Source organism: Taudactylus pleione, unplaced genomic scaffold (genome assembly GCF_031769625.1).
Source record: "Taudactylus pleione unplaced genomic scaffold, aTauple2 ptg000110l, whole genome shotgun sequence".
Lineage (NCBI taxonomy): Eukaryota > Metazoa > Chordata > Amphibia > Anura > Myobatrachidae > Taudactylus > Taudactylus pleione.
Window position 1 is genome coordinate 2752673 of NW_028284512.1, and position 18473 is coordinate 2771145.

At 43.7% G+C, this 18473-nt stretch overlaps 1 protein-coding gene across 3 annotated transcripts in view; it reads right to left on the minus strand.

The window, feature by feature from the left end:
• The window catches only part of SCAI (suppressor of cancer cell invasion), a 231314-nt gene that overhangs the window by 16574 nt on the left and 196267 nt on the right, over positions 1–18473 (minus strand). For all 3 annotated transcript variants that reach the window (XM_088471144.1, XM_088471145.1, XM_088471146.1), the window contains exons 12-14: positions 16213–16312; positions 14793–14874; positions 10062–10134 (exon numbers count right to left, since the gene is read on the minus strand). In XM_088471144.1, coding sequence (XP_088327270.1) covers positions 10062–10134; positions 14793–14874; positions 16213–16312 — 255 coding nt within the window. The remainder of the gene's footprint in view (positions 1–10061; positions 10135–14792; positions 14875–16212; positions 16313–18473) is intronic.

An 18473-nucleotide genomic window follows, 5' to 3' on the forward strand; every position in this document is an offset into this window, starting at 1 on the left:
GGGAGTAGCCAAATGATCCACTAGTTGCTTCATCACCTGAGACAAGGACACCCAAGATGGCTCCTGTACAGGGGCTGGTATACAGGACTGGTGAGGTGGTTCTTTATAACAGACATCACACAAACCATCCAGTATAAAGACCTGAGGGGACAAGCCAACCAAACAGGATTTACATGAAACCAACACAGGGGCCTTCACCTCCTGTTTCCCTTTACTTTTTGACATAACAATAATAAAAAATAACAATACAATGTAATACGACAGCCTTCCCAAATAACTAGTAAATATGAAGTACAAACGAGAAAACCCCACACACCTATACAGAGGGATGAGAAAAAACATTGATAATTATAACTGACAGTTAGAAATAAAAGACAGTATCAACACAGCAGCTAGTAAAAAGTCACATATAATTCATATGCAATTTAGTTGCAATGGGCTCTGAATAAACTACTCAAATCATGGTAGGATATAGAGCACTATATACCTGACCCAAGAGAGAGGTATGCAAGGAGACTGACCCAAAAGCTCCTGAGACAAAAACTGCTTCAGCAGAGCACCGATGGTGAGCTGTGAGCATCTCATACGCACGAGGAGGGCAGGAGGAGCAACCCAGACCCAGGAAAACCTTTGATGGATCTGCATCTGAGTCGGAGCATCTGGGGGAGTGCCTACCTCCCCTAAGCTGCGTCAACCGTCCGGGTACGCTGGCCTCATGGCAGCAGAAGCGTCTGCTGCCGGTCCCCGGCGTCAGACGATAAGGCCCTGGTGAGGGAGCGGATGGCCCCAGCTCCAGAAGCAAGGACTGCCGCGCGCGATTTCCTGTAGGCGAGGAATCGTGTTACCTGACATCTTCATGCGTCCGGTGGCAGTCCTGGCCCCGGCGTCGTTGCTAGAAACCTCTGCCGTGACCCGCGGAATTCACTAGATATGTTACTGGTGTTGCGGCCTGGTGGAGGTAGACTGAGTCGCAGTGCAGGTGTCTTAATACGCTCAGCACTGCTAACTCTCAAACATAGAATTAAAATAAAACATAAAATAAAAGCTTGGGACTGCCTGAGCAGTCCCTCCGTTAAAAAGGTGTGTCTGAATCCTGCCGCACCAAACGAACAACTGAATGCCTGTGGCCAGGGGCGGGGTATATGTGGAGGAGGACCTGAGGCATCCTGGGAGCTGAAGAGCTTGACTGTTTGGTGCCTGGATCACTCCAACCACATTTATCCCCATGGTATCCCTGTGGATCCCTATGGACCCTGAAGAAATGCAGTTTAGTCGCAATGTGATGCGACTAGGACGCACCAGAAGACTGGGCCCATTCATTTGATATGAGACACTTGTATATCCGATTTATCTGATGTGACACTTGTATATCTGTGAATAAGTCTCTGAAACTGTATATAAAGTGCTATTATGCAGCGTCCGCTGATTTTTTTCATGCCAAGTTCTGTTGTGCTTTGTATACAGACAGCATTAAAAAATTCCACCAAATAGACACACTGCACTAGCAGGTGCGCCCGAGAGTGGCTGTTTGGCGTGACTGCAGCAATGATGTATGAGGACACATCTGTAGTACAATGACACAACAAAGGATAATAACAGGACAGTGACTGAAGATTAAGGAAGAATGGAGGAAAGTGACAGAGGGTTCAATGAGAACAGAGAAAAGTAGAGGGAGATTTATCAAACAGTGGAGCTGTTGCCCAAAGCCAGAGGTGTTACAGCGTTTTAGGTTGAGGAGGCCAAGATATAATTTCATTTTCGCGCCCCTAAATTGCTGAATGTAGCCCCCTCAGGCTCAGCTGGAGTAACCCCCCACGCCACCTACCTGATGATTGAGACAAGTAAACCTGAGGAATCTTTGCTTTTGCTTATTTGGTGTCTGTATGCGGACATCACTGCTCTCTCCCAGTCTCCTCACTCACAGATACAACACTGACCCAGTGCTACCGGGGAAAGGGGGAAAGGACACAGGGCGAGCCACCCCCCTTGCTTCCCCCATTCCGGTGCCTATGCATAGAGCAACCAATCAACTTTGAGGTAGCATTTATCAAGTACCTATAATTTGATAGGTAGAGGATGATTGGTTGGTATGGGCAACTAGTCCTCTTCTCCACTGTCTATTTACACTCCTTGATACATCTCCCTTTTAATTAAATAGCTTGTGCACAGATATTTAGTTGTGGTGGGCGAGCAGCTCTATCTCTAGGGGTGTATATCCACTATTTATAATCCATGAAGCAGGTATGTGAGTAAGCGCTCAACCCAAGTGCATTTGTAGTAGTGCTAAATTAAGTAGAATACAAGGTTATTTTTACTTATAACCAATGTAATAAAATATACAACAAACATAGGCGCATTAATGCAATACAGCAGAGGTAATGGCTGACCATGTGACTGTACTCACTCCTACTGATCTGGAGAGATACAGTCTATCTCAAAGAAATAACCTTGTAGCAGGAAAAGACAGTCTGAAATGTCTAATGGAGTATGAGCAACACATAGGGGTCAATTCATTTAGGTGTGAGTTGGGTCCTGTGAGCCATTCTCATGGTGAACTCACACTGCAAATTTCAATAGCATTTCAATTCAAAACTCGCATTGAGGGAAAATCTTTATTTTAAAAGGTAAAAAATGTCAGGACGCAGAGGCTGATTCGGACCCACTCGCAAAAGCGGGTTGATGGTCCCCCTTTGCGCATGCGCCGCCTCCAGCGAGCGCATGTGCGAGACACGTCCAGCGACGGCAGCCCCGTCGCTACGGGTCTCGCTACAAGACGGGGCGGCTGTCGATGTTTAGTGACAGCTCGCCTCGTTTTGGAGGCGGGGATGGCTGCACAAACCCTTAGGAATGTCTGGCGTTTGTGGGTAGCCCTACTGACATCACTCGAGATGTCAGTAGTGGACTTCCTGCTCTATTAGAGCAGGGAGTCCACTCTGGCTTGCGAGAGCTGAGACCCTATCACAGGGTCTCCTCGCCAGCCCGATGGTCGCGATAATCGCGACCATCTCCAGCCCGCTCGCACAAGCTGTGGGTGGGCACCCACAGCTTACCGAGCGGGGCAGGAGAAAAAAAAAAAAATACCCGCCCTGATTTAGAGCGAGTGCTCGCAAACAGCAAGCGGCAATGAATCAGGCCCACAGTTCAGAACTTCTGGTACATCCCTCCCAATAGATGATCATGGAGAGGTTTAAATAGCATAATTTGCCCAATAAAGACATGTAAATTTTCAGTTAAACGTCTCTAAAATACTCAATGATTGGTTAAATGATGGGGGCAGGTGTGGGATTGCATTGACGGGAGAGGGGTTTTACAATTTGTAGATGAGGGCTGGAAATGTTTATTCCAACTTTTTGTATAAACTTGCATAAAACACTAAAACATTACTCTGCAGACATTTATCTGTGCCCCCAATATGCTGGAAAGACTGTAAGCTGCTGAAAAACACATTATTTCTATTATTTTTCAATCACTAATATAAAGGGCAAAAATCAACCACTTGACACCTTTTAAGAATCTCCAGTACTTTCATTATGGGCACTAACAGCCTTCTATGTGGTCGTGCCATCTCATTTGTCACATTCTTAGCAGTAGAAAAGCACTCTGGTCCCGATTCAGACTTGTGTGCAAGACGTTCTGTGTACAAGTCCGATGCGCCGGGGCCCCAGTGCACATATGCTGAGATGCCACTGCGACCCCGGACGCCACAGCCCGATTGATGGCTGCGGCCATTTGAGGGCAGGGAATGGGCAGCAATGGGGACCATTTCCCAAAACGGAGACAGGCCGCCTCTGTTTAGTGAGAGTGACAAGGCCAGGGTCTGCATCTTCTGATGCATATTTCCTGGCCCCGGCAAAGGAGTTCCGTTGCCTATTCTAAGTAAGCTTAGACTTAGTTGAGCGATCGATGGTCGCGATGCTGATCTGATGCTTCGTCTTCAGACACAGCACTTGGGTCTGTGATGACGACAAAAGGTCTTTTTTTCTATAGGCACTTCCTGTTACATTACCGTATTTTAGCATCGCTAAACAGAAACAGTCTGTCTGATCATGTCAATTTGAAGTGTATCACTCATGAAATAATGGGTAAACAACACGATCTGACAGACCATGAACGCGGAATGATTTTTTGGGCTGTGAGCTTTAGCAGAACGGCTGCACTGGTGAGTTGTTCGAGGGCAGCAGTTGTTAAAGTGTACACAGAGTGGACCAGCAGACAAAAATGTGTCAGCGTAAGGTCCGTGGTCACAAACGGCTACTGGATGCTCGAGTGGAACATAGAGTGGGCAGACTTGTTCACTTCCACAGACGGGCAACAGTGCATCAAATCATGGATAATCTGAATCAGGGATCAATTCAGTTTGCCTCTCATCGAACAGTACGCTGCATATTACAACGTACGGGCTACAGAAGCAGAAGGGCTGTCCGTACGCCATTGCTATCTGCTGCAAACAGGGCGAAATGCCTCAAGGTTGTTCAGGAACAGGGGAATTGGACAGAAATGATTGGAAAAGGGTCATGTGGTCTGACGAATCACGTTTTCAATTGCACTAGGCAGATGATAGGGTGAGGATTTGAAGACAACAGCTTGAAAGCTTGGATCCTTCCTGCATCGTCTCTGCAACTCTTCAGGCTAGCGGAGGCGTTTTGGTATGGGGCATGTTTTCATGGGAGTAACTGGGCCCTTTGATTCATGTGGACAGTTGGTAGAGTCCATGCCTAGAAAAATTCAAGCCTTATTAAGGGCAAAAAGTGGCACAACAAAGTACTAACCCGGTGGCCAAATAATTTGCACTCAGTTTAGAATAGATCAGATATCCACTTTATACATGTAATTTAGCATGAGTATGTGTTTACAGCACTCTCTAAATTGGGAACCTCTAAACAGTATTACATTGAATATATAATGTTCGATATAGTTGTAGTTTTAAAACTGAGACAGGTGTGACTAATGGATTAGAAAAAAACAGGACATAGCTGGATATTTTCCTGAGGTGAAGGGAGACTGTTTGGAACAGTATGTTGATTACTTCTAAATGGTCTGTGAGGTTTAACTTATGTCCATATTTAAAGATGTTTGTTACTGTAGTTTTTTTGTCGTGACGCAAACATCTTATGTAGAGAATACAGTATATTATGCAATTATCAGATCGATACGCAGATTACCAGTGGATCAGGCCGATAATAGTGTAGTGTATTGGCGCACAAAAATCAGCAAGTCCAGAGCTACTGTAAATGCAGCGTATAGCCACATTTAATCACGGGCGCAATATAGTTCAATTGACTCTTAAAAGTTAAAGAAGGAACATATTCGGCCTACATGGTGTGCTTTGTAACCTATTTAGAGAGAGCTGGTAGGCTGGGAAGTATAATTAAAAATATAGAGCCGATACATACACTACAGACAGCAATTAGATCAGACTTAAGACCAGCCTGCATTAGGAGCACAGACGTCATACCCAGTCGGAAAGTAGAAAATGGAAATCGGAGTCATTTTATCTTGTATCGATTAAACCAAATCAGATGGGGATTTACTGCTTGTCAGATCATCTGCTAAATGTGGGCAAGACCAGCCACAGCACAACTGCTACTTGGCTGCAGAGATTTGCCATGTCATCATCTGCAAATAATTAGGGAGACTCTCTGCAATCTGCTTCACATTCTTAACCAGATGGAAGTGAGCCTGCTCTGCGGCAATTCTGCAGGTGATCTCTTTCTCTGAAGAGACAGTAACTGAATAAAGTTGTCAAAAGTCAATCCCAACTGGGTCGAAAAATTGTTGGATATAGAGGGCGGATTAAGGAAAATAAACCCAGAGATTTGTGGCACTGTCTGAGTCAGCTAGATGGAGTCGAAGATTTCTTAAAAAATAATGAAAAAAAAATCCAAATTTTCGGCAAAGAAGCATTTTCAGCTCACTGTGGAAAGGTTGTGGTGTATGTCAACAGGCTCCTCTGCCAGGGGCTTCTCCTTTGAACTTTTACAAACATTATTTAGAAAGGGATATTATCCTGCAACTGACCAAAACACAGAGGTATTGCAATAGGAGAATCAGAGAATGGCAGTCTTTCCTGATTTCTCACAACATGCAAAGGAAAGAGGTTTAACAAATCGTGGAGTGTATTGGGAGAGCAAAATGGCTACTGACAGCCATTTTCATTCATGGTTCTTATGTGTGTATCAGACATAAGGTAGTGAATCAGGCATGAAATGGTACAGGAATGTGGAAAGTTCTTATCAGTAATTCACCAATAAGAGTAGTTTGAAGTAGGTTTATACCCATATTAGTAAAAGTTAGCTGGGTAAGAGAAGTAGGATGCTATATAAACGAAGACAAAGGAGATTCCAGCAGCCTGCCCTTTGCCTGGATCAGTCTGCAGCTGGTGGCCAGTGAATTGTTCATTCCAGCTCTATTCTGAGAGACGAGTCTCCTGGATCGTGTAACCATTTTATTTTCCGAAGCTAAGTAACTATTATTCTTTTATATGTTGTTATTTGTTGTAATAAATTACATCTTTTTTCAAGATACTGGTTTGTGTGGCTTAATTAACTTTTTGTATCCAAGAACCTTATTTCGTTCCACTGGGAACAGAGAGAAAGAGGAGGTTGCTAATCGCAACCACTCAGCTTCTGTCATATATCTAGCATAGCCTGTAAAATGGCAGTTAGAAGCTGATTGGTTGCTATGGCCAAGTTTTCCACTTTATCTCTCTCCAAGATTTGCTAAGTCTCCCACTTAATTTACTCATACCATGCATTCAGACAGCCACAATTCCTTACACTATACCAGATTCTGGGGGGAAGGTAATAGGCTCCAGTTTTGAAAACTCGCCTAATGTAATACAATGAGAATGAATACAAACAGGGGCGTAACTCCCAGAGACAATGGCAGGAGCCTGCCTCCGGGCGCCAAGCCCTGAAGGGGCTCCATCTATTGATTGTGCAGCAGCACTTGTGTGGTTCAGAGAGGAATATGAGTGTGCCTCCGATCTTCCACTGCAGCTCTGCAATGGTACACCCGCTGCTGCAGCACTGATCAGCTCTGTACTGGAAGCCCTGCTAACAACTGCAATAGGAGTCAGGAAGGTTCCCGCCGGATACCCCTCAGGCTCCAATCCCAGAGACCACTGGTACAGAGAGCGACCCGTCCGGTAACCGTTGATTCTGTATCACAACAAATGGAGGCTCACCAGCGTAGGGCATCTAACTTGCCTCTGGACGACTGAGATTAATTTACGCCCCTGAGCAAACTACTCAGTAACCTGTCAGAATCAATCTTGACTGGTCACAGTCCCGACTTTTCTTATGATAAACATACAAGTCGTCAGATGTAATAGGCTGCGAGTTTTCAAGTCGCCAGAAATTAGACAAAAAAAATGCACCATATGGTGAAAAAAATTAAATAAATAATAATAATAATAATAAAAAAATACAGACAGCACTAACCCATCATTATCTGAGTACTATCGATCGGTTTAGAGTTGGTTGGCACTAGAGCTGGTAACGTAAAGTTTGGTGAGACTACGCATTCTTTGTTCCTCAATTTGTCTAATTAACGCTGAAGCAATAATGCTGGTTTTACATTTGTGTGTGTGTGGGAGGGTATTATTGAAATAAATCGATTATGGTTTCCCCCCTCTTCCAACTGCCCCCGAGTTGGGGAAGAGGGGGAAACCATACGCTATTTATTTCAATAATACACAGATAAGACATCGGAATGTCGTCAATGTCTGGATAATAATATCAGTTCAGTGGAAGTACACCTCTGTAATTGAAATGTCAGGCGTTTAATTTATAAAATAAATTGCCTAAAAAGCTAAACTCAGGATGAATGTACAACCACTCATTGACTATCTCAAATCTCTGAAGTACAACAGGCAAAAACACGTTTTCGGTCACTGCTATGGGCAATTTAAATAAAATAATACTCTATCCTCATAGAATATTACATATGGAGTGGGGTGGGACACAGACTAAGCTCAAGTTCAAATTCCTGTGGTGGTCCCGAAGCTCAAGTTCAAATTACTGTGTTGGTCCCGAAACTCAGACGGGTTTTCTCTTCCCGGCCTTAGACTACATTACTGTATCTTGCGTCCTAAAAACACATTCGAGGTTTTGTGTTGCTGACCCGGAGTATCAGGATTCAAACTTGGAATTGGTGAGGCAACACTTATACCCCTATATAGGCTTTATTAGTGGGAACATTGAGCATTGACTTCTGCTGACGCTTGACAAAAAAAAAATCTCGATTTACACACACACTGGTAACAGATGCATTTTCAGCTTTGCAATTCCAGCCACTACTGAATCATCCTCTTAACTCGCAAAGTAACAACTGCACAAGGTGACCTTTCAAAATTTTGCTATCAAGTTCACAAAGTTCTAGATGCACATGTGGACCGCAGGATTAACTAAATGGGTAGGGGTAAAATCTAAAAAAAATCTTGGATCTGCAAGCCTGCGGATTATGGGCCTGATTCAGCAAGGAACGCAGTTGCGAATACGCATGCAATCGGCCGATTGTTGTGTACTGCGCATGCATCGCAGTGTGCGAACTAGCCATTGCGTTCGAGACGACGATCGCAGTGACAACGCAGACCCATCGCAGAGTGACTGACAGGAAGTGCCGTTAGTGGGTAGTAACGGGGGGGGTCGACCGTATGCAGACGTGCCAGTGCATTTAAACGCCTTTGCAAGGGCGAGCATCAATTAGTCGCTGCAGTGCCATACGCAGCATGAGGCCTGATAGCGTGCGTGGATGTTAGCAATTCCTGAGTAAGTTCAGAGCTTGAGCGAGTGTGCGTGAGGCTGCGATGGAACTCTATTGTACCGATGGTTTTGCAGTCTTGCTAAACATTATGGATGTGTGTAAGGTAAAGTGGGCGTCCTTATGTAGTACAGCGGAGCCATTGCGATCGCAATGAATTAGCATACTATCGCAGTTGAACTGCGTGCGTAATCGCTATTGCATTCTCAGTTGCGTTCCTTGCTGACTCAGGGCCTGATTCTGACCCGCTCGCAAGCGGGTCGATGGTGCCCAAGTGCGCATTCGCACGACGGAGACGCCTCCGTCGTGCGCATGCGCGAGACCCAAATAACGACGGCCAAGCCGTCGTTAAGGGTCTCGCACCAAAAGGGGCGTGCTGTCGATGGTGATTGACAGCATGCCCCCTTTGGCGGGCGTGCTGGGGGCGTGGCTGCCCAGACGGAGGCGTTCCCATGGGAACGCCTACCATCTGGGTCCGGCCCCACTGACATCACTAGTGATGTCAGTGGGAGTGCTTTTGGCTCTGATAGAGCCAAAAGCACTCCTGGGCTTGGGGCAGCGAGACCCTACCGCAGGGTCTCGTCGCAAGCCCGATGGTCGCGATTGCCTTGACCATCGCAACCATCATTTTGGCCACTCGCTATAGCTGTGGGTGGTCACCCACAGCTATGCAAGCGGCCAGGAGGCCGCTCCAAAAAGGAGCAGAGACGGCCCTGATTTAGAGCGAACGCTCTGTCAGAGCGTCCGGCTCTGAATCAGGGCCTCAGACCCTATGTGTCATAAGAAATATACAGCAATGCAAATACAAGTAATAATTTGAGTCGGTTTCCCTAGTCTGGAACATGCAAGATCTGCAGTGGAGTGAACGACTTCTATTTTAATAGCAGCACATGACATAATTGAAGAACACACGCATCTTCCTATTCTTTACTGTCAACAAAACACTAGAGGAATGACCACTGAAAACTATATAATTCAACATTTATTTTACACTAATCCTAAATTTAGATTTTACAGTCCTTGGTTTTATGTGCTGATGGGTTGGCTAGCCAGACCGCATTAACTATCATCCTGTAGAAAGGTAGCTGAATCCTTCCTATCAGATGAAGCTTTTTAACGAGATATTTATTTGTTTCAACATTCCTAATGAACTGAATCAGATTTAAAAAAATGTTAACAGTGGTTTGCTAGACGGCGTCAATGGAAAAAAAACAAAAACAAAAAACAATTTTCATGAGATTTGCCCCAAATGCACATGATTGTATAAAAATCGACATCATCCTATATATCAGTTATACCTTGTAAAGCCTTTGGGTATGCAGTAGGGGAAAGCAGGCACACCAGGGGCTGTCCAAACAAATTGGTGAAATTCTGCAACGACAATCAGCAAAGTGTTATGCTGGCATTAAACAAAGATTACACAGATTATCATGTCATACGAAAGCAAAATATGACAAGAACCGGGTTGTACTGTGGTAAAGTTGGATAAATTAAAAATATTGTATGGGTAAAATGATTGCGTTTAAATACACCTTTTAATTACCATGGAATCTTGTGTGTAGATAAGGTTTAAGAGATGTATGAGTAGTATATATACTTATAGTATTACTGTATTGAAAATTCAACTACAGTATGTAAGTACGACACACTATAAAGTAGGTCCTGCCACGCACTATCCTGCTTTCAACATGAACTACCAGACAAGGCTGCGACTAGGGTGCTGCGACCAGTGTCATGGCGCAGGGCAGGGGGCGCTGTTTGGGCCTGTCAGTTTTCCTGTTCATTATCACTCTCACTTGTAGCTTCCTCTTCTTTTATCCCCAGCATCTCCTGGCTACCCCTATCTCTTCCCTGGCCCTTCCCCATGAGGCCATGGCCCTTTTTCAGGCGCACTAGCTTATATCACTATTTAAAAAATGGGGGGTGGAGGGCACCAAAAAAAATCTAGTTACCGCTCTGCTACCAGATAAGGGCCCCCATGAGTTCTGATGGCAGCCCTGGCTAGGATACCTCCTGTAGGTCATGTAGACCTACCCGTACACACTATACGATGATTGTTGTGAACATCACAGATCACAAGATCATCCAATATATTATATAGTGTGTACCCAGCTTTACGTCCATTTTTCTCTTCTGCATACTCTCTGTAGTAGAAACACTTTTTTCATTTTCATTGAAAATTGAAAGATCAGGACTATGGGGTCCATTTATCATTGTATATTTGAGGTATAATCCCCGAAAAAACACCTGTTTTCGGGGTTAACCACAAATATTATGTTACTGCTGGATGTATGAACGAGGGACCACAGCAGGTACCTGCTGTGATCCCTTCATTCCCACAGGCCCCATAGGTTTCTATGAGGGATGCGAAGCTGCTAAATTTACCAACATATGGAATGGAATGCATTCCGGATATTGGCCCCCGTCACTAACCCCATCTGAAGATGGCGTCAGCCGCTGTAGCCTATGGGCTACACAGTGCACAATTAGCCAGCAGAGGGTTCATCCGGAACCATCCCAGACAATGGTAGCCGTACATGTGCAATCAGCGTGACCTGGCAGCTCTCCAGGCACATCGCAGGGACGGGCTCCTTTCAGAGCCAGTGTCCCTGAATGTGCCGTATGATACATCCGGGGTGCTATGATGGCATATTTCAGTGCGATTATGGGAGGTACTGTCTTGCCCAGATCGCATTGCAATAGTTATCATTAATAAATGGGCGCCTATGGGTGCAGTTGCCATGGAAAGAATTATTACCAGTCTGTTGTTTTCTCTGCCTTCTCTAAGCAAACTGAGGTTACTGCTTGCCATGACAGAGTTAATTATAGTGTGCCCTGTGCAATCAGGTCATTACTCTTTCCTTCCCTTACACTAAGGATTTTGGGCACCACATCAGAACTGCTGAGTTATAGTGCTGGGGTTCTATTCCAACAAGGGCACTATCAGTGTGCAGTTTTCAGGGCTAATTCAGAGTTGGGAGCACGGCAAAAGAATAATAATAATAATAATTATAACGGCAAGTAACTTCGCAGCCTAGATGTGGGAGGGCTGTGTCCAATCGCAATCTTAATTGCAGTGTAAAAATAGAGCTGTCCAGCATTTGTGGACTACATGCAAAAGCCGCCAGTATTAACCCTGCATGCAAAATGAAAATATTTGCATCCCTTGCATGGAAACATGGTTTGTCAGGATGCAAAGCTACTTGCTCTTTGCTTTGCTCCCAACCCAACTCAGAATCAGCCCGTATATCCTCTATACACTTATGGGTCTGTTTTTTTTTTTTTTTTTTTGTGGAGAGTCATTATGTAGCCACCATAATGTTGACACATGCATGTCAACAGACCGAATATCGACAGCAGTTTTAAGCCTAACCCTAACATTTCATGACGACATTTTGACTTTAATCAACATTTTAAGTGTTGACACTTTAACCATGTAGACATCAGTGACATTCGACATCATGCTGTCATCCTTTTGACTGTCGACATTGTAATTGCCGACAACCTGACTACATCCATGCATTTACATGGGTTTCCTTTCGATGTGATGGTACACACACACACACTTCAAAAACAAATGTAATGTTAATGTGTGTATTAGAGAATTAGAACTGTACGCATAACTCGGACACTAATGGATATTAACGGTCAAACATATTCTGTGAAGCATAATACGCTAGCGCTATATAAAATAAATTAGCTGGGAAGATTACTACATATACAATTTTCAGAACAGAACACAATATAAAGAAAATTTTACTTATGTGGGGGTGCTCTTTTTCCTATGCACACCATAATTCCAAAGCAATACTATGGACGGTCTCTCCAACAGCCCAGTAGTTTGCACTCAGCTACAAATAATTGTCTCAAAATATAATGTCACAAGATAACCAAAAACAGGACACTTTTGCACTCTCATATAATAGCCTTAAAGCAACATAACACTTTTATCTGATCCTCCAGCTTCCATATTGTATTCATTTATCCATACTAGGAGATACTGTAGGTGGTGCTGTTCAAAGGAAACAAGAGGATTACGTATTTGTTCTAATGCAGTTAAGACAACAAAGCAAATATTTGAGTTTTGCTATAGGCAACATCATTTTTCTCTTTTGAGACCATTTTCATTAATGTCCCCCAGTGTCTTTTTGCCTTTCTGTCATGCTGTGGGCACTTATGTTTTTATATTTGATTTTCGGATTATTTGTCTCTTTATATGAAGGTCTTTAGTAAAAATCCAACATAAATGTTTATTCACAAATCAGCAAATGTAACGAATTGGGTAAAGTAAGAATTATAAAAAGGGAAAAAGAAAAACCTTATATAGAAAAAAGAAAACTAGGGATCAGTAGTTTTTCGTGGGGTAATAAAAAAAAAAAATGCAAGCTGCAGAATAAAGGTGTGAATGCGGGAAAAAGTTCTCGGGGTACAGTGGATTCAGGAAAAGCCACCTTATCCTCACCCTCTGGAACGCTATAGCCCAAAGGGGCAAGGGTTGTCAATGCAGACATTTTACTAATTCAACCCATATGACTGAAGGTGCCTACACACATGGCGATTTTTTACACAATTTGCCCGATTTCGACAAATCGTGTAAAATATGCCCAAATCGTGAGTTTCTACTCACGATCACAATGCCAATGCGCGTCCCCGCTCGTCGTACATCTTCAGATCTGCCGTGCTGTAGGGCAGATTTGCCAATCTGGGACACGATGCACTGGATGCATGATAGATCTTAAGTCAGATTGGACATTTTTTACTCCAAATCGTGACCACGACTGCCGGGGAGCTGCCTGGGCATCGTGCCTCAGGTCGGATCGTGAGCACATCGCTATGTGAATAGGCACCAGGAGATTTAGTAGAATTAGCATACAATATAATTATATATAATGAATATTTTTTTATGGCTCCAACTCTTATAAACCTCGATGACCCAATCCTTGTGGTTGTGATCTGTATGATTATTTCCAAATCCCAAACAGCAGAAGCCAACTGTTCTACATCTTGCATTGATGAGACCCAACAAGAGAAGACCATTTGCTAGTTTGCCATTTCGGTTTTATTAAACACACTGTTTCAGATGCATAGCTGCAATGGTGATTTGCATGTACAGATATGCTCACATACATCAGCCTCCTTGCGCATTAAACAGCCCTTCTAGTCGCACCACGCTGTGGCGCAACTTGGTAGCGCCAAGCGTCTTTTCATGCAACTCTTTCATGGCAAATGTGTCTTATGCGCAAAGCGATGCGAATAGGATGCACAAGTAGCTTCTGCTGATTAAAATGATATGCGGCATGCCTATATTCTGTGTGCAACTTCAGTTGCATCTGCATATACGAAATGCTACGTTGCAGTGTCACAGCCGCTGACACTGTAACGTAGCATTTCGCATGCAGATATAACTGCAGTCACACACAGAATATAGGCAAGCCGCATATCATTTTAATCAGCAGAAGCTGCCTGAGCTTCCTATTCACCACACTTTGCGAATAAAACGCAAAAATCAGAACATGAGGATTAAATGCCTAATCTTTATGTGCTTTGAATGCCTTCCCTTATAAAAAGAGGTTTACTGTGACATGTGACTGTGATCAGTATAGAACAATTCCAAACTGATCTGTACAAGTATAGTTGAAGGGAGGAAAAAAATAAATCACTGCTAATTCCATTGGGGATACAAGCTGCAGCTCGGTGTCAGCTCTGACTAATAGCAAGTTTCTCAACTGGCAGACCTCCATGTCTGTCACATTAAATACCGAGAGGACAGCAAAGGCTACTGACAGCAGTTGGTGTCACAGCTGTGGCTGCTAGCTCTACTAACAATGCCATCTAAATACAGTATCAGCTTGTGCCCAAGTGCAGGAAACAACGTGCCCAGCAGCTGTCACCAAACGCCCACTGTACAGAAAATACATTCCACTGCTGGCCACGTACTCACTTAACCTATTCGCTTCTAGTAACTTGGTCGGTGTATTCTCAGCAGAGTCTTGACGATTATTTCACATCCATAAAACATGCAAACTTACCTTGTACGCCACACTGTTCGATGAATCTACAATGATAAATAGGGGTTTCCTGGTGAAGGGGTAGAGGTCCCCAGGATGGAGGCTGCATAAAAGAAAAAGAAATGTAGTGGAAATCACAAATTACAGATCAGGATGGCACAAATTATTGGAGTTACTGTACATGACAAAAAAAAGAAAAGCTACAACAATGCCATCAGCTACTAACTATATAGATAAATATTGTATATTCAACCTTCTGCAAGAACACAGCAATCTTGTTTGCTTTAAAAGAAAATGGACAAGATGCATTCAAGTACTGTAATACATTTTTGCAATACAGCGTTCAGGACAGAAAAGAGAGCAGACCAATGCTTAAATGCACTGACAGAATAACAATGATAATGGACTTCCATGAGACCTTGTGCCAGACACAAAAACTCTACTGCAAGCTTTAAAATCAGTAGGTGGCGCTCACTTTAATATACCATAACCTACACTATGTTCTTCCGACCTCCACCTGTGACACTGCTATCCATTCACAGGATTGCATAATAGGGATCATTGATCTGGGATGTAGTCGGCATCCCGGCGTGCTTGATGCCGACGGCCTAAATACCGCCGCCAAAATCCCGACAGGTTGGGATCCCAGCACCAGTATCCCGAAGGTAATTATCGGGGTGTTAGGGGGAGGTTAGGGTGCGGGGTTAGGCACTAGGGGGAGGGTTAGGCACCGGGGAGGGAGTGTTAGGATTAGGGTGCGGGGAGGGGGAGGTTAGGCTTAGGCATTAGGGGGGAGGTTAGGTTTAGGCACCGGGGAGGTGGTGCGGGGAGGCGGTGGTTAGGCTTAGGCACTGGGGGGGGTGCAGGCTAGGGTTAGGCCCCCGGGGCGTGAGGGTTAGGGTAGGGCTTAGGAAAATAATTACCGTTTGTTCCAATGGGTGTCGGGATTCTGGCTGTCGGGAGGCCGCTGTCGGTATTCTGACCAGCGGCATCCCGACAGCGGGGATTTCATACCCAACCCCATTGATCCATATGCTAAATGTATTCTGTATACTCGCCCTTACTGCTTAAATAACCCAGTGGTGAAAAATGTATATAACAAGTGTAACTTTTGACAAGGATGATGGCCCCCTCAGCTCTGGGTATCATAGCAGCTGCACCCCTCAAACCTATGGTAGTTACGACCATGCCATAAACACATTTAAACTGAAAAATAAACATAATACAGAACTGCAGGGGTTTTCGTTGCAATCAGCACTACTTGTGTGTACGGTCACCATTATGCCTGCACGTCTTACTTCCTCTAAAACAGAATAGGAAGAGCGTGCAGGCAAACAGCATACTGCAGTATTTGAAAACAATAAAATACTGTATATAATTTTTTTTTAAAATGGTAGAAGTCTAGAACACGGAAATAAACCAGGATATTTTCTCCGCTCACCAGTGCATCTCTTTGTAGGTCTGATTCCTCTTGTGTACAGCATCGCCATTGACAACATCCCGATTGCTATTGGTTAGGACTCCTCCAAAATCATAGGGACCTGTAATGATCCATCAAAAAGGCAGCTTCAGCTGGAAACCTCCCCAACCTCAGCATGCAGTCTGCAGACCACCCAAATTAGCTTGTAATGTTGCGTCTTTTAAAAGGTGCAACCTGCCAGTACCTGCTACTTATATTAACAGTTTTATATTATGTATAATTTTGTGTTGTTAAGTATTTAGATCAAATGCAGATGAGCAGAATATATTATAGCAATATTTCATATTTAGGCAAGGAAGAATTGCACCCCAAAAAGGAAAAAAAAGTCTATGCACAAAGTCAATGTTTATAAATCCTAGTACTTCATTTTAATATTATTATTATATTAATGCAGGGCCGTAACTAGGGGAAAGGAGGTGTGGACGCTAGGGCGTCAAGTGCCCTGGGCACCGGCTCCAGGGCCCTTCAACCAGTGTGGCTGGGGGCGCCACCCCATTGGGGGCGCAGTGCCACAGTTTAGAGAGAGCAGCAACCCTCCCTACCTTCTCTCCTTGCTCCCTATGCATGCACAGTGTGCACTGTAATGGCCTCTTGCAGGCTCAGTCGCGGCCCGGATAAATGGCGATGCTGTGGCGTGATGTCATAGGTCACGTCACCACACGTCATCCCCGACTGTGCTGAGGCAAGTTATGGGGGCTGGCTGAGGAAGGTGACATAATGCGCGCTGAAATACAGTCTGTGAGGAGCCTGCCACTACCTTAAGGAGGAGCAAGGAGGAGATCCAGGTACGGGAAGGAGGGGGGACACAGACTGCTACAGAGACACTGGAGGTGGGGGCGCGCCAAAGAACTGGCTTGCCCAGGGTGACAAAAATCCTAGTTTTGGCCCTGATTAATGTAAATACATTAGTAAGTCCAATATAAATCAAGAAGATCATTTAAACTTTCATAGAAAAAAAAATAAATATATGGATATATACAGTATATCGCTCTCTATCTATCTATATATAAAAAAAAAATGGAGGCTAGTGCTGCAGAATGTGACTTGTTATTTTATTGTTCAACATGAAAAAATCCATTCTTTCTATGCCAGTAAGCATAACACTAATAAATAGTACGAGATCATCGTCTTATGTGCAGAGCACTAACAGATCAATGCCAAACAGTTACGTTTGTGAGGAGATGTTTTTTTCAATAACTTTATTTAGATTTACAAATATTCCAGTATAATCAGTTACAGGCATGTAATGTATGCGTTGCGAGTACATTTTAATACTTATTTGCATTCTCAGAACACAATGCACAGCCAAAGGTGCCAAATGTACTAAGTAAATTATTAATCCAGTCGTTATGATGAAAATTAAATAACATCCAGATATCGCTGATATTAAATATTAATCTAGAGCAGTGTTTCCCAAACACATTCCTCAGAGAGCACTGACAGTGCATGGTGTCCATTTTTCCATTCAAGTGCACAGGTGTATTCATTACTTACTGACACATTTTAAAAGATCCACAGGTGGAGCTAATTATTTCACTTGTGTTTCTGTTAGGAGACCTAGAAAACATGCACTGTTAGTGCTCCATGAGGAATGAGTTTGGGAAACACTGATCTAGCACGTTACGTGCCAAAATTGAGAGTAAGAAATGGGAGCCATTAAGGGCAATTTACAAATAGCTGCATTGTTCTGACTTTTGTGCTCTATAAATTATTTAGCAAAGACTTAAATCAACTTTTTCTCTAATATTGTTATCAAAGAAGGGTACCAAAATTGTTCATGGAGAGCACATTTGCAAAGACATTGAGTTGATGTCAGTAGTGTAAAAAGTGGAGTGGATCAGTGGAGAAAATGCCGCTAGCAACCAATCAGATTTGAGGTAACATTTATTAAGTGCATTCTATAAAATAATAGGCAGAAGCTGATTGGTTGCTAGGGGCAACATTTACATTGGTCCACTTCTCCACTCTATTCACTGCTTGATAAATTACCCCATCAGTTCTATATATCATACACAGAAGATCAGAATGCTATACTCTGCACAAGTCTACAGTCTCCTGGACATAACTCTGCCGGCAATCCGTCTTTCTGCATCTGCTGATCGGTCAGACATGCTCAGTGATAAGCCATGCACACAGGAGCTTGGCAATGGACCGCATGCTTCAGATAAAGGAATGCATGTTTAATCCAGCTGATGAGCAGTGATTTATGGATGCAGAACTTT